The sequence below is a fragment of the Erinaceus europaeus genome, chromosome 1 (genome assembly GCF_950295315.1).
Source record: "Erinaceus europaeus chromosome 1, mEriEur2.1, whole genome shotgun sequence".
Lineage (NCBI taxonomy): Eukaryota > Metazoa > Chordata > Mammalia > Eulipotyphla > Erinaceidae > Erinaceus > Erinaceus europaeus.
This window is the reverse complement of record NC_080162.1, coordinates 204669767-204694400: the sequence shown is the minus strand read 5'-3', so window position 1 is coordinate 204694400 and position 24634 is coordinate 204669767. Positions and strand designations below refer to the sequence as shown.

The following is a 24634-nucleotide window of genomic DNA, read 5'->3' as shown; positions in this document are numbered from 1 at the left end:
GAGACACAAATTAAAACTAATAACCAAGCCAACAGCTGCCATCCTACTGGCTCTCTTTTTCTGTTTTTTTCTTTTAATTATATATTTATCTACTGTTGGGTAGAGACAGAGAGAAACTGAGAGGGGAGGGGGAGATAGAAAAGGAAAGAGACAGAGAGACACCTGCAGCCTTGCTTCACCCCTTGTGAAGCTTTCTGCAGGTGGGGTCCAAGGGCTTGAACTTGGGTCCTTACATACTGTCATGCACTGTCATGTGAACACTTAACCAGATATGCCACTGCCTGGTCCCTCATCTAAGGGTCTTCCATACTCTGAATGAAAATTAATACCAGTGGAGGACTGCCTTATCCCAGCTCCTCAGACAAGCCATATTGTCTTTGTAGCATCTTTGGCCAGGTTTCCACTCTTCGTATTTGAAAACTTCACCCTGGGAATTAATTACTGGCCCCTCCAATTCATCCACAACCTTTCAAAGCATGGCCAGGGGTTAGGCACACCAGGTGCTGGGGATCCCTAGTGACAAAGGCTTCTTGTCCTTGTGGGACTAATAGTCTTGTGGGGCGAAGGCACCTCACTGGCTCCATCTACTCACAAAGCTCCTCTGAATGCAGAGTCTGGAGCTCTCTGTGTGCTAGCCCTGGCCAGGCCTTCTCTCTGAAACACCACACACTAAGGCCATGTCTGAGGTGATAACCCAGAAGGCGTGGAAAGGCAGCTTACACTTTCCTCTTGAGATTCCTCTTACTACATGGTCAGAGACTGAACCAATTGTTTCCCTCCTTTGATTTGTCTCTTCTCACATCCGTCTTCAAGTTCTATTGACTCCATTCCAAAAGCAATAAGGGATTTGGCTGCCTCTTTCCGCTACCATCACCCCAACACTAGGCTTCCTCACCAGATTCTTTTTTCCAGTCGTTTTACAGAATTATCAGAATCAGGAGCAAGTTCCCTGCCTTGCCCACCCCTCTCTCTATGTTAGTTCTCACTTTTTACAAGAAACATACATTCTGGTTCTCCATATATATATATATATATATATATATATATATATATATATATATATATATATATATATATATAAAGCTGAATTAGTGTTTCCTCTCTGGTTGCTGAACCTTTATCTCTCTTATCCACTCCCTACCAGTACTTCTTGTTGCACTGGGAAGGGAACCCTAAGCCTCACTGTTGCCCCAAAGACCTCACTGCCACATAGTGACTGGGTTTATCTACACATTATTCACCACTCTTTCACTCTTGAAATGGGCTGGAGAGCATGCCATCTGGCTCATTCTGAGTCTCACCATGAGTCTTCATCTAGAAGTCAAGTATTCTGCAGCTGCAGCTAAAGAAGAGATCAGATGAGACTAGATTGGAGGACATATCCTTCCAAAAAGAGAAGAGACCATATGAAGGGGAAAAAAAAAAAACAACCAAAAAAAAAAAAAAAAACCCCAAAGACGGCAATTAGCGTGATGTGTCTATGATCCCTGGGTCACCTGAGCTCATGAAAAGCGTGGAGGAAGATGACTCTGGCAACACGTTGATTCCACTCTCTGACTTCTGGAACTATGAGAATCAATTTCTGTTGCTTTAAGTCACTCATTCATGCTAAGTTGTTTTAATCCTCTTGAGAACACAGCACAGTCTCTAGGCCGATCTTCCCCTTGTTCTGTGATTATACAAGGTGATTTCCCTTGCACTGCCCTGTCTGTGCTGAACACACAGAACTCCTCTCCCCTCTTCACTGTCTTGGTCCTTCATATGGCCCAACTCAAGGTGGCCCTCTCTGAATGGTGCCTCTGACTGTATTTATCTGCCTTCACCAGCCGTAGACTGGCAGGGAATCTGTGCATGTCCACTAGAGCATGAGCCCAGTCTTCCACCTTCTGTATCCCATAATGGTCCTGGGTCCAAGCTCCCATCTGCACATGCCCACTAGAGCATGAGCCCAATCTTCCGCCTTCTGTATCCCATAATGGTCCTGGGTCCAAGCTCCCATCTGCACATGCCCACTAGAGCATGAGCCCAATCTTCCGCCTTCTGTATCCCATAATGGTCCTGGGTCCAAGCTCCCAGAGGTTTAAAGACTGAGGAAGCTTCCGATGGAGGAGATGGGAGACAGAAATCTAGTGTGAAATTGTACCTCTCTCATTCTATGGTCTTATTGATCGCTATTAAATCAATAAAAACAAACAAACAAAGAAAAAAGATCATGAGCCCAGTGCAAAGTGAGTGCCCTTGCATGTTTCTGTACTTGCTGTCATTCTGTCTGTCCCACATGTGAATGTAAAAAGTTGTGTCTGTGAAGCTCATTCTGATGGTCTCTGGATCTGCTATGGGGCTAGCTGAACACTTTGTGTGCTATAAACTCTGTGCTGAATGTTCCTTGTGACTCGCCTCACTGAAAGGATCGGTTTGCTCTAGAGGTCAAGGCTAATGTCCTGTAGTTGAGACAGTCTCTGAGGTCAGCTATCAGCAATCTGGCATCAAAGCTGACCCCACGTGACCACACTGGTGCTGCTCCCAGTCTGGTCTTTGGCTGCGTCTTCAGCTTTGTCCTCACTGCATCTACTCAGACTCTGTTGCCAGCTTCCCAGTACTCCCTGCTTGGAATTTTTCAGTTCTCATTGTTTTCATGATGCCTATCACACAACAGGTGCAAAATAGTTTACTGAAAAGTCTATTTAAATGACTACCTCTTTGTTCTTCAGACCAAGCACAGCTCAAGGCTCGTCGAAGCTTTCTCTACTATCTTTGCCTCCTATCCTATGGAAGAATTGACCTATTTCCTTCTAGAACCTTGCAACCCTATGTAACATTAGAAAAGATACCACCCTCCCTGCAGCACTTTGAAAATTAAATAATTAGCAGAGTGTATAGCTAATCTTCTTCAGGATGGCTGGCCCATTGCCATCAAAACCCACTTTGGAGAAAAGATATGATTATCTGAAAGCTTTCAAAGGTTCCCATTGGCTCTTCCAATACCACATCCAATAGCCTGGATGCTCTTTGAATATCACTGTAACAATCTCCAAACTGTTAGAATCTATGACTCCATTCTTTTCTTTTTTTAAAGTATTTATTTATTTATTTATTTATTTCTTTTTGTTGTAATTATTGTTGTTGTTATTGTCGTTGTTGGATAGGATGGAGACAAATGGAGAGAGGAGGGGAAGACAGAGGTGGGGAGAGAAAGAGAGACACCTGCAGACCTGCTTCACCGCCTGTGAAGCCACTCCCCTGCAAGTGGGGAGCCGGAGGCTCGAACCCGGATACTTCCAGGAGTTCTTGCACTTTGCACCATGTGTGCTTAACCCACTGCGCTACTGCCCGACTCCCTGCCTCCATTCTTTTTTTGCCCCTTGAGTCAATGGACCTACCAGATACTTCTAGAAACTCATCTGTTATTCACAGATATTCCCTACTAATGAGAAGCAACAGGACCATGTCTCCAAGTCTAAGAGGTCAGCTCCAATGGCCAAGTGAGCGTTATTGTTTTAGCTTTCTCCACCCCTAACATCCATCCAGACATCTCTGTACTCCGGGCATTCCCACTTCCCTGGTGTTTCCTTGACGGATTGATTTAAGCCCCTCCTCCCCCTGCCATAAGTAACTTTGTGGCATTGGAGAAACAGCTAAAACTCTCACTGAATCCACTGTAAAGTGAAAAAACAAACGCTACAGTGGTAAGATTAGCAAACTCAGTATATATTCATAGCCATGGGATATATTTCTACATACATCTGTGTTAGTCAGGCAAAAATATTAACTCCGTTTTCAATTTCTTTCCTTAGGTTGGAAGTCCTTCTCACCCCCTTTGCTATATTGCAAAGTTCTCTTCTCTCCGCTTCCTCCTCCTCCTTCCCCCTTCTTTTCATTAATTGCCACCAGGGTTATCGCTGGGGTTCGATGTTTGCATGACAAATACACCACTACTGTTTCCATTTTTTCCTTTTTAAAAACTTTGATAGGACAGAGAGAAGTTGAGAAGGGAGAGGGAGATAGAGGAGAGAAAAAAGAGACACCTGTCACGCTGCTTCACTGCTTATGAAGCCCCTCCCCCCCCCAGCGCTTGTACATGGCGCCACAGCCACACGTGCTTCATGTGCTGCACGGCTGCCAGGCCTTTGAAGCTGTTTAGGTTATAGCTTTCTCTTGCAGTGTCCAGAACAATGCTTACAAGATAATAAATGGCAGCTCACTTGGATCTCTTTGACGTGCTCATCAATAAGCCAACTCCAGAATGTAAAGAAAAACAAAGCACCAAACTATGGCAACTGGATTGATTTCACTGATAGGCTTATCATATATACTATGATAAGAAAACCAGTTTTAAGTAAAAGCATTTTTGAGAAAGTCTTTGATTCTAGGCAACACGCTAAGGAGATTACGCATATACACATATACATGTTCATATACACTTGAGTAGATAAGACACACGTGCATACCTACACTTATATTTATGCTTATACACTTGTTAATATTTTAATTGTAGTGTGTGAATATCACATGACTTACCATCTTCCTGATTTTTTAAACAGACTGTTCACAGGTGCTCAGTATATCAGCATAACTGCACCATATTATCAGTAGATGCTAGAACTCCTTTCTCACATTAAACTAGAATGTTGCACCCACGAAGGAATAGATCTCAGATTCTGGTATTCACCTATTTTCTGGTCTCTGAATTTAACTACTCTAGATAATTCAGAAATATGAATCTTACAGTCCTTGTCATCTTGCTCCCAGTATTTATTTATACTTTTGCTTCCAGGGTTATTTCCTGGGGCTGGGTGCCTACATATGAATCCACTGCTACTGGAGGCTATTTTTTCCCCTTAGTTGCTTTTTTTTAATCATTGTTTGTTGGGCAGTAAACCAGCTCCCCCCTGCTTAAAGCCTCTGTCTCTAATCCTGCTTAACTAAGCACCGCCCTGCCGGTTTAACACTGCTGTCTATTTACATAACACTGTTAACTAAGCACCGCCCTGCCTCCAGGGCATTGGTTTAATCCTCACTGTTTTGCACGCTTTTTCCTTCTCCCCACTCCCTGTCCTACGTACATCCTCTTCCGACCTGACTCTTCCGTCTCAGGATAGATAAGGACAGGATTGTGATTAGAGATAGCTTAGATTGCGCTGTGTTCCACATGAATTAAACTGAACTGTGTACCACTCAGCCATGAGTCCCTGGTCATCTGTCTCTCCCGCAAAGCTAGCCTGGCAGTTGTTGTAGTTATTATTATTGTTTTTATTACTGTCATTGTTTTTGGATAGGACAGAGAAATGGAGAGAGGAGGGGACGACAGAGAGGGGCAGAGAAAGACAGACACCTGCAGGCCTGTTTCACGGTGAAACGACTTCCCTGCAGGTGGGGAGCTGGGAGCTCAAACATGGATCCTTACACAGGTCCTTGCACTTTGCGCCACCTTCGCTTAACCCGCCGCACTACCACCCAACTCCTGACTCCTAGTATTTTTAACTCAGCACAATGTCCACAGGGTTCTTCCATGTTGCGGCATATTTCAGAATTCTCTTTCGTTTGCTAAGTCACGTCACACTCCCTTGGCGTGTATGCCACCTTTCATTTCTCCAGCCGCCTGCCACCAGATGCTGAGGATGCTTCTGTATTTTGCCTATTGTGAATGCTGCTGGTGCAGATGTGGTACACAGATATCTCCTCAAGACTCTGTTTCCGCGAGCCAACCCAGGTGTCCGACAACAGGTGTGTGGCTGAGCAAGCTGTGGTCTCTACATAGATACTACTCAGCTATTAAAATTGGTGGATTCACCTCAGCTGGTTGGAGCCGGAAGGGATCATGCTAAGTGACATCAGAATAAATATGGGATGATCTCATTCATGGGCAGAAGGTAAGAAATAAGAACAGAAGCAGAAACACAGAGCAGAACTTGGGCAGGGTTTGGTGTATGGCACCAATGTAAGAGACTCTGGGATGGGGGCAGGGGAGTGTTCAGGTCCTGGAACAGGATGGCAGAGGAGGACCTAGGTGGGGGGGTGCTAGAGTGTCATATGGAAAAAACTGAGAAATGTTACACATGTATCAACTGTTGCATGTTACTGTCAACTATAAACTACTAATCCCCCTCATAAAGAAAAAAGAGATACTATTTTAAATTCTTCTGGTACATATCCTGCACTTATGCTGATAAAAATTTCATATTTGGGGCCAGACAGTGGCACACGTGGTTATGAGCTCACATTACAGTGCACAAAACCCAGAGGGTTCAAACCCTGGCCCCCACCTGCAGCAGGAAAGCTTCAGGAAGGATGAAACAGGGGCTGCAGGTGTCTCTCTGTCTCTCCCCTTCTCTATCTCCCCATTTCCTCTCAATTTCTCTCTGTCTCTATCCAAGAATAAATAATCAATAAAAACATTAAAAAAAAAAAACCTTGAACTTCTGAACTGAGGCGTTCGCGGAGCTCCTATGCTCCTCCTGGAGCTGAAATGCCCGTGGTCATGGAGTCAGGGTGTAGAATTCCATAGCACTAGGCAGCCAGACCCCATAGGTAGGCGTGGCCTCCACTTCTTGCACCTTGACCAAGGCAGTGACATTCTCCTCCCAGAGCTCGGGCTCCGAGCATCCGACAGCCCATCATCCACTTTCCCCAGGTCTTACCTCATTGTCTCGGTCTTTCTCCAGGAAATGGCGGGCCACGTGACTCGGCAAGATATTCCGGAGCATGTTCTCATTGTGTTCTCTCAGTTCCTTCATTTCATTGATCTCCTCTTTGGCTTGCACTCGCCAGAGGAAGTCCAGGCGGGCTGTGTACTCCAGCTGCAGTTATGTCGGAGAAAGAAGACAATCTTAGGCTGTTAGGGCTTCGGGTGCACACCTGTGCTGAGGGAGGCTTCTCAGAACTGCTCACAACACAGCCCGAGCCTGTTCTGGAGTTCAGGGATGTGTGTCTCTCCTTAACCTTGTGATACATGCTCACTGTGTCCAGCAACCCCGCCTCTCCAGAGCTCTACCCCCTTAGAGACAGACAGACACAGGCTGGGGGTGTGGACCCACCTGCCCACACCCCATGTCCAACAGAGAAGCAATGACAGAAGCCAGACCTCCCACCCTGCTGCTCCCCAGAAAGAATTTTGGTTCATGCTCCCAGAGAGATAAAGAATAAGGAAGCTTCCAGTGGAAGGGATGGACACAGAGCTCTGGTGGTGGGAACTGTGTGGAATTGTGCCCCTGTGATCTTACCATCCTGTTAATCATTACTAAATCACTAATAAAAATCTTAAAACATATGGCATGTGTGATTTTCTAATTGTGACACTCATTGCCTGATAACACCTATGTTCTCTACAGGACTGTGAGGTCAGGTGTCTTTTCACCTGCTCAACACTACACCCTTACTGTGAAGCAGATTTTCAACCTCTGTTTACTGACTCAAGATATAAACTAAACAATAAAGTCTGCAAACAGTTAGATGATGCAGATTAAGTGCCATACTTCTAGCCCGTCTCTCTCTTTCCCTAGTGGGGTGGGGCTCTGGGGAAGCAGGGCTCCAGGACACATTGGTGGGGTTGTCTGTCCAGGGAAGTCTGGTTGCCATCATGGTAGCATCTGGAACCCGGTGGCTGAAAAGAGAGTTAACATATAAAACCAAACAAATTGATGACTAATCATGAACCTAAAGGCTGGAATAGCGCAGATGAAGAGTTGGGGGGGGGGGGGTCTCTGTTTTGTAGATAGCTAGTAGGCCTATTTTAGTTATATTCCAAAGGGACTTTGATTATACTAGTTTTTTTTTTTTTTCCTGAGGCTGAAATCTGATATACAGGTGGATCCAAGTTGTTGTCTGGGGAGATGATGTCATGGCTGGTAAAAGAACCAGAAAGATGGATCAGGGAAGTGAGTAGCTCCCCAGTATGGGAAAAGTGTATAAATATTGTTGACTGTAAACCCCATCAATTTGATGTGATCTGGAGCCCATATTCAGCTTAGGAGCCTATGTGACCTCTGCATCCCTGTAGATCTGAGCTCACATTCTGTGGTCATGAGTAGGAACGTTCCAAGCTGCCACAATTTCACGACCCAGCTTCCTCTGGATGGAACATTCTCTACTATTGTTGATCCACATTGAGGGCAAGGTCCTATGGGGGCCCACAAAGGGGTCTGTTGTGTCCACAGGGAGGACATAGAGGCAAAGTAAGGCACATTGCCTAGTGTAGAGGGGTGCTCTGACCCCAGTCTGTGACTGTGTCCCCACAATATGTATACAGGATCTCATTTAGTTACTCTTCACCTTGGGGTAGATGATGGGAATCTTCTTTCATTTGTAGATAAAGAAATGGCAGCTCTGGGATCTTGAGTCTCTCAATGTCACCTATTCTCCCAGTGGCAATGCTGGGATCAAAACTCAGGTATGCAAACAGAAGATAACATGAGTATACCTGAATAGAGTATACGTGAATCGAAATAGAAAAAAGTTTATGTATAATAACTATTTTAAAACAAAAAATTAAATAAAATATTTCAAAACTCTAGCTAATTCGTAATAAGATGAGAGTAAAGGTGAGGGTAACACTCAGTTAAATAGACAGCTAAGAGACATGGTTTATTACTTTAATCTATTTTCTCAAATAGTGATAAATTATTTAATTAAATTATTATTATAAATATCTACTAGCTCACATAATCTATTATTTTAAATACATAATGGAGATTATAGAAGCAAGATAAAATTTATGTCTTATAAATTTTGACCTAGTAAAAATTACTTAAACTTTTCATAAAGAAAAAAACTATTTGGTATTTGGTTCCAAGATTTGGGTTGTTTCTGCTGAATCACACAGTCCTGGTGTGAGTCATAATAACTGGAAGTAAGTGCCTCGAGCCGTGGTTCTATACTGCCCGTTCTTGTGAGCAGGTGTGGCTTCCTTGGCTGTAAGTGGAGATGTGGATGAACCAATCCCCAGGGCTGCAAATAAACCAGGCATGACGTGGGAGGCACTGACATTCTGACTGGTCTGCTCAACAATCTGAAGGCTCACCTGCCTCAGAGAAGGAAGAAGTGTTTGGCATATTGCTTCTACATATGTGTGAGATGAGATTACCCAATATTCAGTTCAATAACCGCCTCCTTCACTTTGGAAATGTAGAATTACACATGCTCCCACGAGGCTGCTGTTGTGTCCCAGTCATCACTGGAGTTTATCAAGCTTTTGTTAAACACAGAGGGCCTTTGGAGTCACCAAGAGCAGCAGGGAAGCAGGTGGCAGTCCTCAGAGCAGAGTGGACAGAGTTGATCAGGGGAGAACAGGACCCAGATAGATGCCACAGATGGATGGCTCTTGCCTCCCTAAAGGAGGAGAGGCAGTGACACTTGGTGGAAGGAGATCCAGCTTAAAAGTCAGAGCATATGGATTCCTGTTTCTGTCTGACTTCTGTTAGCTTTATGATGTCAAGTGACTTGAGTCTTTGTTCCTGCGTTGGACCAGATGGATAATAGTACTTTCCCTGTTTGTCTCAGAGACTTGATTTCCTTTTTTAAAATCTTTATTTATTTTGAAGAGAGACAGAGAGAAGTTGTGAGGGGAGGGGGAAATAGTGCAGGGAGAGAAAGAGATACCTGCAGACCTGCTGCATGTGCTGAACCACTCGTGAAGCTTTCTTCATGCATGAGGGGACCAGGGGCTTGGACCCAGATCCTTGCACACTATAATGTGTGCACTTAACCGGGTGCACCACTGCCTGGCCCTGTGACTTGATTTCAAAGTAAAATATTAAGTTCTCTTTCCTGTTCTCTTTAAGATACTTATTTCTCCTAGTCCCAGAACCTCTAGGACTACGCCTACATTTCTTGATGTTTCTTCTCTCTGAGGTTTTACCATGATTCTCCCTCTGTCAGCCTCAACTAAATTAATGCTACCAGTGCTGTCAAGCCACAGTATGCTGCTACTGACTTGTTACTTGATTGTCTCTAGAGACATCAAGCCTGAGATGTCAGCCTCCCAATTCCTCTAATCTGGTGAGATCTTTCCTGACATTTGAGACTACCTATTTCCATTTCAGACTACACATTTCCATTGCATATTACCTAACACAGTTACAGATACAACATACAGGCTAGGGCATTGGGTACTGGGTACAGGTGTACAAGCATCCATAAACAAGGGACAATTACATAACTCAAAGTCAAAGTGCTTAATACCCCTCCATGATTAGACTTAGACCTAAAAGCCTAAGATCCTAAAGAAGGCATCATAAGTTCTCTAGCTGATTAGGCTTAGACCAAACAAACTTGAAAATTTAGTAAAAAGTCCAAAGAAGGCAGAGCTCCTAAACCTAATAATGGTTTGGATACAACAAATGACACTCAACACTTAACAAGGCGAATAAGGTCTAAGCTCATCATATAAGGGAAGGACTACAAAAGCTGGCCACCAAGTTGGAGATGCTGCTATGATTTCATCCTGACTTCCCTGGGCAGACAACCTCACCAGTGAGTCCTGGAACCTCACTTTTCCAGAGCCCTACACTACTAGGGAAAGATAGAGACAGGCTGGGGTTACGGATCCACCGACCAATGCCCATGCCCAGTGGAGAAGCATATACAGAAGCCAGAACTCCTATCTTATGCACCTCAAAGAATTTTTGTCCATACTCCCAGAGGAGGAGAAATGATAGGGCAAGATGACCAGAGGGCTCTGAACTCCAACTCCATCAGGACTCAGAGAAGAGGAAAAGATGAAGGACATTCTGAAGTAGGAATATGTGTGGGTGTGATATGAAAAGGAAGAGAGGACAGGACCACAGAAAAATGGGCACTATATATATATATATGTATTATTTCTATACAGTTATAGAAATAATATTCAACCATATTTGGAACCTTGGGAGAACTTCCAACATATGGAATTGGGACACAGAGTTCCTTTTGTTGCCCTTGTTTTATTGTTGTTGTTATTGATGTCATTGTTGTTTGATAGGACAGAGAGAAATGGAGAGAGGAGAGAAAGACAGATATGGGCAGAGAAAGACAGACACCTGCAGACCTGCTTCACTGCTTGTGAAGCGACTCCCCTGCAGGTGGGGAATTGGGGGCTCGAACCAGGATCCTCAAGCCGGTTCTTGCACTTTGCACCACCTGCGCTTAACCCGCTGCGCTACCGCCCGACTCCCTAATTTTGAGCAAATTCTTAACATGTTGAGGTTCTCTGATTTCCCAGGCTCAATGTCGATTAGAAGGTACTGTTTCAAAACATTCACAGGTGTTTGAGGAAGAGTATGCTGACCGGTTACAGAGGAGAAAAGAACATGGCTTTGATTCAACAACTGAAGAATTGTCTCCTGACCGTGCGGTCTCTTCACTCTCTCTAAGGATCTTCCACTGGCTGTGGTCTAGCTGCGTGAGGTTGTAGACATATGTTTTCTTGTAGGATAGACTCAATATCCTCAGGTAGGTTGGCACTGGCATGTGAGACTAAGGAGTTACCCTTTGTTGGCAGAATCCACAGATGTGGGTGGTGTGACCTGGGTTTCACAAAGAACTGGATGGACGTAAATGTAGGCATCCTGGAAATGGTTAGAATTTGGACATTCGGCTCATCCTTCCACTGAGTAAGCTAATGCTTAAAAAGAAGTCAGAGTTGTATTGAAGGATTAAATGCCTTGGGCAGTTGTGTTGGTTGGTATGTAGATAACTTTTTTCCTACTTTTTTTTTTTTTTCCAGTTCAGAGAAGTGAAAAGGGCAGACTTCATAGACAAATCTGAGTTTTCACTTTAATCTCTCTCTTTCTCTCTCTCTCTCGCTCTCTCTCTCTTCTTGACATCAGAGTTATTGCTGGGATTCTGTGCTTATATAATCCTATCACTCCTAGTGCATTTCTTTTCATTTTTCTTAGAGTGGGAGGGAGGAGGAGAGAGGAGGCGGAGAGAAGACATAGCAACTTTTCTTCACCATTCATGAAGTTTTCCCTTTTAACGCCATCTGGCCTGGGGCTCAAACCTGGGTCCTATTGCTTGGTAAGATGTGTGTTCTAGTGGGTGAAACATCTCTCAGTCCCCCAGATTTTTAATTCTTTCACTCACTGCATGAGAATACATTCTTCATCTTTAAAACAGGGCTGTTAACACAGCCCACTTGGGTTGTGGAGAGAATTCAGTAACAGGGTGGGAAACCTGGTTTGTAGTAGGACACAGATGCATGGGAACTCCTTCCTCCATTGAGTCCCTGGCCTGGTTTCCGCATCAGTGTCCCTCTTGCCCTTACTCATCATTCCTTTTATTAGCAAGGACTTTATAGACACAGCTCTCACTTTAGTGGTTCTAGGCCATTCCATTACTGTTCTCTAGGTGTCTTGCTACTCTGTTTCCATGGCAATTCTTCAGCGATACATTTCTTTTCTATCTATCTATCTATCTATCTATCTATCTATTTATTTATTTATAAAAAGGAAACGACGTGATCTGGGAGGTGGTGCAGTGATATAAAGCTTTGGACTCTCAATCATGAGGTCCCGAGTTCGATCCCTGGCAGCACATGTGCCAGAGTGATGTCTGGTTCTTTCTCTCTCCTCCTATCTTTCTCATAAATAAATAAAATCTTTAAAAAAAAAAAAAGAAAACATTGACAAAACCATAGGATAAGAGAGGTACAACTCCACACAATTCCCACCACCCGATCTCCATATCTCATCCCCTCCCCTGATAGCTTCCCCATTCTCTATCCCTCTGGGAGTATAGATCCGGGGTCATTGTGGGTTGCAGTGGGTGGAAGGTCTGGCTTCTGTAATTGCTTCCCCGCTGAACATGGGCGTTGACAGGTCGATCCATAATCCCAGCCTGCCTCTCTCTTTCCCTGTGGGGTGGGGCTCCAGGACACAGAGGTTCATTTCTATTTACACTCAGGCAGACAGTCTTGCTGTCTTATTTTCCTCTCTCCCCCCGACCCAACTTCTTCAACGTCTTCTTCTCCTTCTCCTCCTCCTCCTTCTTCTTCTCCTTCTTTTTCTCCTTTTCCTTCTCCTTCTCCTCCTCTTCCTCCTCCTCTTTCTTCTCCTCCTCCTTCTATCCCTCCTGGTGACTTCTTTTTTCATTCTTAAGGGAAAACAGACCAAAGGAAAATGCCCTGGGACCCAGAGCAGGTGGGTGCTGTTTGGAGGACCTGGCTCTGGGAAGGGCAGGAATCTCCCCAGGTACTGGATGTTACCACCTTCCTGTTCTGAGTCTGCAGGGAGCCATCCTGCTGCTGGTGGGTGAAGCCTCATGGCAGCATGATCCCAAACAGAACAACTTCCTGCTCTTCAGACCCTTGACGTCTAAGGACAGTCTGATGCACACAGCACATGATCCAATGGGCTACTTAGGGGCCCATCTCTCCCAGCAGACTGGAAACCTGGGTGCTAGGATGGGAGTTTGTGTGTGCACAGTGTCCACTACAGATCCCAGAGCAGAAGAGGCTCATGGGACATCGAACTGATAGGTAAGTCTCTTCACCTAATGAGCACAGATCAGTGAGGATATCTCTCTCCCAGAACACAGCATGCAAAGTGCTGCCAACACTGATCAAGTAGTTCACCATGAAGTCCCCATTTAGGAATTCCTGTCTCACTTTGTTTAAAGGTATTGTGTGTGTGTGTATAAGTTCATGAAGCCTACATGTCTGCATGCATTTTTTTTTGATGCCAGGGTTCAAATTCAGGGCCTGAGACATGTGAAGGCTGATCTTAACTACATAGCTGGGCCTCTGGCCCCACCTGTTAATATTTTAGAGATGTGAGCTCTGCATCCCAGAGAGAGGAGTGACTTGTTCAAGGTCACAAACTGCTGAGAGACAGAGGAAGATTAGAACCTGGGCTTGGCCCATGACCCTTCAGTCTGACTGTCTACCGACTAACAGCCTTACCAGCAATCACTTACCCAGGAAACGGAATTAGGAAGGATTCCAGGATGGCTTAGGCAGGAGTTGAAAGTTCTCATGTTTCAGGACTCATTTTCAGAATAGAACTTATTTCTTGACAGGTCTAATTTTTTTTGACTCTTTTAAAGAGCTAAACTTAAAAGATCTAAAAAGCACAGGCAAATTAACTCTCCTGGACAGTGTACCTGCTTTGCCAGGCACAGGGTCCATTCTCAAGCCCAGCACATATATTAAAAGAAACTTTAGTGCTGTTCTGTCTCTTTCTCTCTCTCTGAAAGAGTCAGCTAGGGAACAGTGAAGCCCTGACAATGAGAGGAAAAGAAAAGATGTTGAAACTATATTGTTTACCAGATCATTTCCAGCTTAGTTTTTATTGGTTGCCTTTTGTTATGAATTGATCTGTTAGGAACCTCATCTTGGGGGAGTAGCTGACAGCTATTTACTACCAAGAATAGTGCCGGAAGACAGAGAGTAGAGCAGAAAGCCAGGTTACCTGCTGCCCATGGTAGAACACAGCCAGGAGGAACATGGCCATCAGCAGCAACGATGCCTCCTTGGTCCCCAGAAAATCCCTGTGGGGAGAAGAAAGGAGAGGAGCGGAAGCATGATTACTAGAAGACTGCACTGGGCTTCCAGGAGATTCATTGGGAAACTGACTTGGAAAGGTGTTCATCACTGAGACCCCTTAGTTTCATCTGCTCTATTCCTACCTTTCAGCTCCTGCTTATTGGACAAATGGTCCTACTTTATATCTTAGCACCTTTCGGTCACCAAGTTGTGGGCACTACTATGATATCATCCTGACTTCCCTGGGCAGAAGACCTCACCAGTGTGTCTTGGAACCTCCCCTCCCCAGAGCCCTGCTCCACTAGGGAAAGACAGAGACTGGCTGGGGTGTGGATCCACCTGCCAATGTCCATGTCCAGCAGAGAGGCAATGACAGAAGCCGGACTTTCCAAAATTCTGCACCCCATAAAGAATTTTGGTCCATACTTCCAGAGTGATAAAGAGTAGGGAAGCTTCCAATAGAGGGGATGGGATATGGAACTTTGGTGGTGGGGATTGTGTGGAATTGCACCCCTGTTATTTTACAACCTTGGTAATCATTATAAAATCATTAATAAAAAAAGAAAGATACTGGATATAAGTAAAGAAGGTGGGGAGCTAGCCGGTGGTACATCTGATTAAGTGCATGTGTTATCAGGTGTAAGCCTCTGGACCTCACCTCTAGAGAGGAAGCTTGTGAGGGGTGGAGCAATGCTGCAGATGTCTCTCTGTCTCTCTTTCCCTATCAATTTCTCTCTGTCCTAGCCAATAAAATAAAGTTTAAAAATAAATACTTCTTATATTTCTTTTAAAAATATTTTATTTACTGATTGGATAGAGACAGAAAGAGATTGAGAGGGAAGGGGGATAAAGAGGGAGAGAGACAGAGAGACACCTGTAGTCCTGCTTCACCACTTGTGAAGATTTCTCCTTGCAAGGGCTTGAACCTGGGTCCTTGTACCCTGTAACGTAAGTGCTTAACCAGATGCGCCACCACCTGGTCCCTGTATTTCTTTTTATTTTAATGTATTATTTATTTATTTTAGATAGAGACAGAAAATATTGAGAGGGAAAAGGGAAATGGAGAGAGAGATACTTGACACACTGCTTCACTGCTCATGAAGCTTCCCTCTGCAAGTGGGGAAAAATAAAATGCGTTCTTTCAAAATTTTATTTTATAAGTGATTTAATCATGATCGACAAGACTGTAGGATAAAAGGGGTACAACTCCACACGGTTCCCACCACCAGAGTTCTGCATCCCATCCCCTCCATTGGAGGCTTTCCTATTCTGTATCGCTCTGGGAATATGGACCCAGGGTCATTGTGGGATGCAGAAGGTGGAAGGTCTGGCTTCTGTAATTGCTTCTCTGCTGGACATGGGCGTTGACAAGTTGGCCCACACCTCCAGCCTGTTTCTAGAAATAAATTCTTAAGAAATAGTCCACCCTCTGCAACCCACAACGACCCTGGATCCATACTCCCAGAGAGAGAGAGAATGGGAAGGCTATCAGGGGAGGGGGTGGGATGTGGAGATCGGGTTATGGGAATTGTGCAGAATTTTTACCCCTCTTATTCTATGGTTTTGTTAATGTCTCTTTTATTAAATAAAAAAAAGAAATACTGAAGAATCTGGCAGTGGCATGTGTCAGGAAGATGAGGAATCATATCCAGGTGACAACAGTCTGGTCGATCATTATTTCCCTAAGAAAACAGTGAGGAAGGAAGTGAATATTTTCTAAGCACGCACAATGTGCTGAGAGTTTTTACACCAACTAATCCAGAAACCAATCCACCTCCCAGCGTGTGGAACAACTTAGGTTAGACCTGGTGGATTCATTAGAATCCAGACAGTATGCTCACACCAACAATTATGGGTTGTTTTTGTAGAACATTTTCTAGATGGGGAAAAAAAAACTTGCATACCTTTTTTTTTTGTCTCAAAAATTCATGCGAATACTACTTCCTCTTTTTTTTTTTCCCCCTTAAAGGTTAGTCTACTTAAAATATAGGTATATGGATGTTAGGTGACAGTGCTTTCTGCTTCAAGTTCTTCTAAACTTAGAGTCTTACACCTGTAAGTTGGACACTGTTTTAATTATTTTATCTGTTTTTTATTTATTTTATTTTATTTTTTTGTGGAAGAAGGGTTGTCCAGAGCACCACTGAGCTCTGAATATTGATAGTACTAGGGTCAAATCTGGAACCCCACACTCTCACATTCTGTGTACCATTGCTGCAATATCCCCCCCTTTTTTTTTTCTTTTTTGCCTCCAGGTTATTACTGGGGCTGGGTGCCAGCACTAGGAATCCACAGCTCCTGGCAGCCATTTTTTCCATTTCTTTATTTGACATGACAGAAAGAAATTTTGTGGGGGGGGGGGAACAGAATGGGGAGAGAGAGAGACACCCACAGACCTGCTTCACCACTTGTGAAGCGACCCCCCCCCCCTTCAGGTGGGGAGCCAGGGGCTAGAACCCGGATCCCTGAGTGGTCCTTGTGCTTAGTACTATGTGTGCTTAACCAAGTGTGCCACTGCTTGGCCCCCTCCCACCTTTCTAAAATTAGTTTTTAGAATTCTTCTATTTTACATGAGTTGGGTGCTACTGTTACACCCATTACAATTCTTATGCTATTTAATAAAGCCTCTTCATGTAACCTCCCCTGAAGGAAACTTCTGATGATTCATTCAAAGTCCTCCTGTAGCCTCTCTGACCTGGCTTAGCCTGGGCTCTCTAGGAGACCAAGCCAGAACACAGCTGAAGCTAGTGACTGGTGTGTGTTCACACACATGTAGCTTTGCAGTGCTTATGTCATTAAAGGGAATCCTTTGTTTTATTCCAAATGTTTTCTTCCTTTCTTTCTTAAAGATATTTGAATATGTATCTGTTCATGTATTTATTCCACAAGCACCTAGGAAGCATCTTCTTCTTTTTTCTTTATTATCTTTATTTATTGGAGAGAGACAGCTAGAAATTGAGAGGGGAAAAGGAGGTAGATTGGGGGTACTGGAGACAGAGAGAGAGAGAGAGAGGAAATGGATGTAGATTGAGGGTACTGGAGACAGAGAGAGAAAGAGAGGGAAAGAGAGGAACAGGAGGCAGATTGGGGGTACTGGAGACAGAGAGAGAGAGAGAGAGGAAATGGATGTAGATTGAGGGTACTGGAGACAGAGAGAGAAAGAGAGGGAGAGAGAGGAAAAGGAGGTAGATTGAGGGTACTGGAGACAGCCACACACACACACACACTCACAGAGAGAGAGAGAGAGAGAGAGAGAGAGAGATCTGCAGCACTGCTTCTCCACTCATGAAGCTTTGCCCCTGCAAGTGGGGACCAGGGACCCAAAGCCAGGTCACTGTGCGCTGTCACATGAGCACTCAACCAGACGCACCACCACCCAGTCTCGCTTTCCGTTTTAAATTTATTTTTAATTTTATTTTGTCAAGGTGTAAAGTCTTTTTCAGGACCAATTAGGTCAGAAGGTAAAGGGTTTGGGAGAATGCCAGGGTTTGTGTAAATAATCTCGATAAGCAACTGTTGGTTAAAGAAGAAAATCTAAAAGGGAAATAGGAATGCTTAGTTCCCTGCTTCCTGCCTCTTCCTTTCTGTGTTCCCAGGCAGCGCCATCTCACTCAAGCACTCATTTGAGTTCCACAGTCACAAACAAACAAGCAAGCAAGCAAACAAGTGCTAGGAGTCTGCTTTCACCACCCCAACACTCAGCTTCTGCCTACTCTTCCAGAAATGTCAAACAATAGTCCTTCTGTTTCTTGATCACGACCTCCAACACCCAAGTGCAGCCTCTGTGATTTCTAACAGCATCTGAGTGTTGCCCTCTGTATCTGTATTTTTTTTACTTGATAGAAAAAAAAATTTTTTTAATCACTAAAATGAAATCATACAACTTCCTGGATTGTTTTGCTTCCCAACTACAAACACAAAGGCGGGGTTCATTCAGATGTAAGTCAGTGCTAATGTTTAAGGTTGCAAGGCAGCCATCATAGAGGGAGGTTGAAGTTTAGAGGAGGTGCTTCAGGGAATGCTAGTCTATCTGCACCCAGCAACATCTCTCACTTTTCCATCTCTACACTCACTGCACACCAGCAGAAGCAGCAGAGGACTCAGGGAAGACAGGAACAGGAACTATCAAGCCCACATACTTTCCTGCTAAAAGACCCTCCCAGCTTATAGAAGCTTAGACTGCGTTCAGTTCAGCAGAGATCGTGGGACAAAGAACAAACACTTGAGAATGGAAATGCACACACATTCTCCTCAGAAGGTGCTGGAGGGGGGCAGTGGCTATGGAGCTCTGTGGTCAGGAGAGAGACTCAGCTTTGCAAAGGCCTAGTTGCACCTGCTTTTCTTTGTAAGCGAGACAAGTTTAATATATGATTCTCATTACCGTGTTTCTCTCCACTGGCTCCAGAGAAACACATCATCATTTGCCATCTACTGTGTGCCAGACACATTTTGGGATGCAAAAAAGAAGAAGAAGAAGAAGAAGAAGGAGGAGGAGAAGAAGAAGAAGGAGAAGAAAAAGAAGAAGGAGAAGGAGAAGAAGGAGAAGAAGGAGGAGGAGGAGGAGAAGGAGGAGGAGAAGGAGAGGAAGAGGAAGAGGAAGAGGAAGAGGAAGAAGAAGAAGAAGAAGAAGAAGAAGAAGAAGAAGAAGAAGAAGAAGAAGAAGAAGAAGATGATACATGGTCTTTTCCCTAAAAATATCCAGTTAAATGAGAGAAAGTCTAAGCTTGTCAAATAAAGAAGGGAGGACAAAAGCATAAGGACAAGAGACTGGCTGACTTGATGGGGATCTTTCTGGCCACTGTCAGGCCACAACATTACCCGGGGTCCTAGACAAGGCATCCTTGGCATCCCCACTAGATGATATGGGCCTGGACCTTTAATAGATCCTGCTCTCCACCATCATTGGTCACATCCATTGGAAACATCACTGTAAGCCCCTTTGTGGGCTTTCAGGACTGTACCCTCACTATGAACTAGCAGTGGTAAGGACTGCCCCACTCTTTGAAGGGAAGCTGGGTCATCCCAATCTGCCTCTTGAGGAAGACTAGTTTTATTTTTTATTTAAGAAAGGAGACATAAACAAAACCATAGAATAAGAGGGGTACAGTTCCGCACAATTCCCATAACCCAATCTCCACATCCCACCCCCTCCCCTGATAGCCTTCCCATTCTCTATCTCTCTGGGAGGAAGACTAGTTTTGAAATGAGTGCAGCCTAGAATGTCCCCAGCTGTGACCACAGATTGTGAGTTCAGTCTGACAGGGAGCTGGAGGTCATCAGACCTCTGTGCTAAATTTGGATAGGGGCCCTGGGCTAGATCACTGGGGTAAACAGTTCATGGTATTATGCCTTTTCTATAAGTTTGTGAGCAACTCTCTGCCCTAATCCTGCATCCAAGTTCTATTCTCAACTCTGACACCAGCTTCCCAACAATATTTCTGGTCTACCCCCCCATGTTAGCTGTCAAGTCTAAGCAAAGATTGCTAAAACATAGGCTCCTAGGAACATACTTAAAACAGACTTCTTAGCTTCTTTCTACCCTAAGGTCTCTGTTTTCATCTGCTCTATACCTACTTTATGCTTCCTGTATATTAACTAAATTGTCCAGCTTTCCAACTTACTGCTTTCTAGCTACCAAGTTCCAGATACTACTCTGACACCACCCTGACTACCCTGGGAAGACAACCTCATCAATGTGTCCTGGAAACTCACATCTCCAGAGCCCTGCCCCACTAGGGAAAGACAGAATCAGGCTGGGAGTGTGGGTGGACCTGTCAACATCCATGTTCAGTGGAGAAGCAACTACAGAGGCCAGACCTCCTGCCTTCTGCTCTCAAAAAAGAATTTTGGTCCATACTCCCAGAGGGTTAAATGATAGAGGAAGTAAACCAGAGGGCTCTGTATCCCCATTCCACAAGGACCTGAAGGATTTTGTCACCAGGAATCCTGTTTTGATAGCATCAGTGGAAGGGAAACAAATCTGGAAAACACCAGAAGAAGCCAGGCACTGTTTCTCTCATCTGAGAAGAGGAAAAATAGGAAAGACACCTGGAAATAGTAATAGGTATAGAGATGACTTGGAAAAAAGTGAAGACAGGACCATTGAATAAATGGAATAAATATCCTTTGAAAAGCCTTTCAAAAGCCTTTGAAAGACTTTCCTTTTACAGATAGAAGACTGAGGCCCAGAGAGGAGTCACTTGCTAAAGTCTCATGGCTGGTTTCTGTAACGGTCGGAGTGAGAACTCAGATCTCAGGCAGTAATTTGATAGCTTTAGACATTGTACAGTGAGTTGAACTATGAGTTGATTCTTCATAACATTTTGCAGATATTGCCTGCAACTGTCATATCAATAATTAAAAAATCACTATCCCTGGGGCCAGGTGGTGGTGCACCTGGTTGAGTGGACATGTTCCAGTGCACAGGGACCCAGGTTTGAGCCCTCAGTCCCCACCTGTAGGGGTAATGCTTTGCAAGTGGTGAAGCATTGTTGCAGGTGTCTCTCTGTCTCTCCCTCTCTATCACTCCCTTCCCTCTCTATTTCTGACTATCTCTGTCCAGTAAATAGAAATAAAAATAATAAAAAAATTAAAAATTAAAAAAAAGAAATCACTATCCCTTTTATCTCTAAAGTCAAAACTGAGAACCACTGAATGGTGAATCCTGGCTATCAGTTCAGATCTTTTTAAAAATTTTAGATTTTTTTAAAATTTATTTTTTATTTAAGAAAGGAGACATTAACAAAACCATAGGGTAGGAGGGGTACAACTCCACACAATTCCCACCACCCGATCTCCATATCCCACCCCCTCCCCTGATAGCTTTCCCATTCTCTATCCCTCTGGGAGCATGGACCCAGGGTCCTTGTGGGTTGCAGAAGGTGGAAGGTCTGGCTTCTGTAATTGCTTCCCTGCTGGACATGGATGTTGACTGATCAAACCCAATTGCAAGGAAGACTAAAGCAGAAACAAACCAATGGGACTACATCAAATTGAAAAGCTTCTGTACATCCAAAGAAACTATTAAACAAAGAGACCCCTCACAGAATGGGAGAAGATCTTCACATGCCATACATCAGACAAGAAACTAATCACCAAAATATATAAAGAGCTCAGCAAACTTAGCACCAAAAAAGCAAATGACCCCATCCAAAAATGGGCAGAGGATATGAACGAAACATTCACCTCAGAGAAGATCCAAAAGGCTAACAAACATATGAAAAATTGCTCTAGGTCACTGATTATCAGAGAAATCAAATTAAGACAACACTAAGATACCACCTCACTCCTGTTAGAATGGCATACATCAAAAAGGACAGCAGCAACAAATGCTGGAGAGGATGCGGGGACAGAGGAACCCTTTTGCATTGCTGGTGGGAATGTAAATTGGTACAGCCTCTGTGGAGAGCAGTCTGGAAAAATTTTAGATTTTAAGAAAGATTTTAAAAATTTAAAAATTTTATATTAAAAAATAGTTAAACTAGGGGCTAGGTAGTGGTGCACCTGGTTGAACACACATGTTACAGTGGACAAAGGCCTGGGTTCGAGTCCTTGGTCCCCACCAGCAGGGGGATAGCTCTGCAAGTGGTGAAGCAGTGCTGCGGGTGTTTCTCTGTCTCTCTCTTTCTCTATTTCCCCCTTCCCTCTTGGTTTCGGGTTGTCTCTATCTAACACATAAATAAAGATAATTTAAAAAGTTAAAAACCAAAAGAAATATATCAGAAAGACTTAAACTTATTTTTAAAACAAAATGTGTTCTTTTCACACTGGTTATAATTCCATAAATTTCCAGGAACACCTTCACAGCTCCGTGGGTATGGGGATCAACAGGAAATGTTGTCCTGATGAGTCGTCTCCCCAGGGAATCTGGTATGGATCAGGGGAGATTCAGAAGCAGCTACACTGTCCCTTATCTGCAGTCAGTGACTGTTTGTCTGCAAGCATGCTGAAGATAGCTGTATCTTTTTTTTTTTTTTAAGACAGCTTTATCTTAGTCATCCATGACTGTAGCGTCTAGCAAACCCCCAGTCAATATATGACATTTGATTCTTAAACACACTGTCCTTAGGGAATAGACAGCACAGGTTAAGGGTAATGGTGAGTAAAATTCAGAGGGTTGACATAACTGATATTTAGTTAATTGTGAGTCACTGCTATAGAGGATTTTAAATTAATTGAGTCAACTGCTCATTCATTTAACATTATTCAACTAATATTTAATTTCATACTTGCTGCCACATTTTCTACGAAGCACCACAAACGTGAACGTGGGCAAAAGCCCTTGCCCTCATAAGTTCCTATTCTTTTTAAAATGAAGTTTTAAAATATTTATTTATATCTTAAAGAGAGGCCAGAGCACTGACAGCTCAGGTAAACCAGAGAGAGCTTTAATGTCCTTGAAAAACAGCTTGAGCTTTGCGTTTCTTAGGGACAAAAGGTAGTTTCTTAAGGATTTTTAGGAAAATTATATGTCAACCAGATAGTTTTGACGGTTTTGAAAAGAATGAATCAAATGTGTAGAGTGGGCAATCGGTGAGAATAGTGCAGTAATGAAGCTAAGGATGAGTAGTATTTGCTGTATAAAGAGGACATACCTGTGGTCCGGGAGGTGGCGCAGTGATAAGGCTTTGGACTCTCAAGCATGAGGTTCAGAGTTCTACCCCCGGCTGCACATATGCCAGAGTGATGTCTGGTTCTTTCTCTCTCCTCTTATCTTTCTCATAAATAAATAAAATTAAAAAAGAAGACATGCCTAATCACACACACATGAACACAAGCACATACACACACATACAGTCACACATATACACACACTCACATAAATACACTCACAAACATATACTCTCTCTCTCTCACACACACACACTCACATATACTCACATATACTCACATACACTCTCATACATACACACTCACACACACACTCTCTCACACACACACACTCACACACATACCTATATACTCACATAAATACACTCACAAACATATACTCTCTCACACACACTCACATATACTCACACACACTCATAAACACTCACACACACTCAAATATACTCATACACACACTCACACACACATATACTCACACACACACTCATACACACACTCATACACACACACTCACATAAATACACTCACAAACATATACTCTCACACACACTCACACACACTCACATATACTCAAACACACTCTCATACACACTCACTCACACACACACTCACACACACACACACACACACTCACACACACTCACACACACACTCACACACACTCTCATACACACACTCACACATATTCTCACACACATTCACACACACCTACATTCACTCTCACACACACTCTTGCTAAGAGGTTTATAGATGGGACTTTACACCTGCACATTTCTGCTCCTTCTCTGGGCCTTACCCCCCTCTAATGTATAGAGTAGGAAACAGAGAAGGAGAGAGAAATAGAAAGGGAAAGAAAAACTGAAGGGAGGGAGATACCACAGCTCCGCTCCACTACTCCCAAAGCTTCTCCCTAAGTAGATGCCCTTGTGTTTTGGCAGGGGCTCAAATATGGATCCTGACATATGGCAAAATATGCACTTTATCCAGTGAGCCATCTTCCATCACCGTCTAATAACATTTACTGACACCAACCAGGTGTTTGTTCTACGTCAGGTCTTGTGCTAAGTTTCCATTATTGCATTTGGTCTCTCGTATCTTTTCACAACACAGGAAAAACACTATTTTTACCTCACAGAGAAGAAACAAACAAACAAAAACAGAACTGAGTAAGAGAGTCACTTTTAATTGATTTTCTCGAGATTACACAACTGGTTAACAGCAGAGCTGAAGTTTAAGTCCAGGCCGTTTAATTGCTGCACCTGTCCTTGTAAGCGCTGCAGGAAAATGAGCCCTTCCCACACAGAGAAACACTACTCTGTTGGAGGTGACCATACCTTGCCCACCACGGGGTCAGAAAGCTGGATTTGTGCAAGGTTCCCTGTGTTCTTGAGTACTCTGGCACCTGGCCTCCCTTGGTTAAATCACCTCAGAGATTAACAGCTTGGAAATCACAGTGACCAAATGCAGCCGACAGGGAGGGCTGACAAGCTTTTCTTTTCTTTTTTTTTTTAATTCATTTATAAAATGCAAATATTGTCAAGACTGTAGGATAAGAGGGGGTAAAATCCT

General features: G+C 43.7%; 1 protein-coding gene across 3 annotated transcripts in view; it reads right to left on the bottom strand.

Moving 5' to 3' along the window:
- Nucleotides 1-24634, bottom strand: part of ADCY8 (adenylate cyclase 8) — a 270953-nt gene that overhangs the window by 18770 nt on the left and 227549 nt on the right. For all 3 annotated transcript variants that reach the window (XM_060201421.1, XM_060201427.1, XM_060201435.1), the window contains 2 exons: nt 14382-14460; nt 6639-6797 (listed from right to left, as the gene is read on the bottom strand). In XM_060201421.1, the coding sequence (XP_060057404.1) occupies nt 6639-6797; nt 14382-14460 (238 nt within the window). The remainder of the gene's footprint in view (nt 1-6638; nt 6798-14381; nt 14461-24634) is intronic.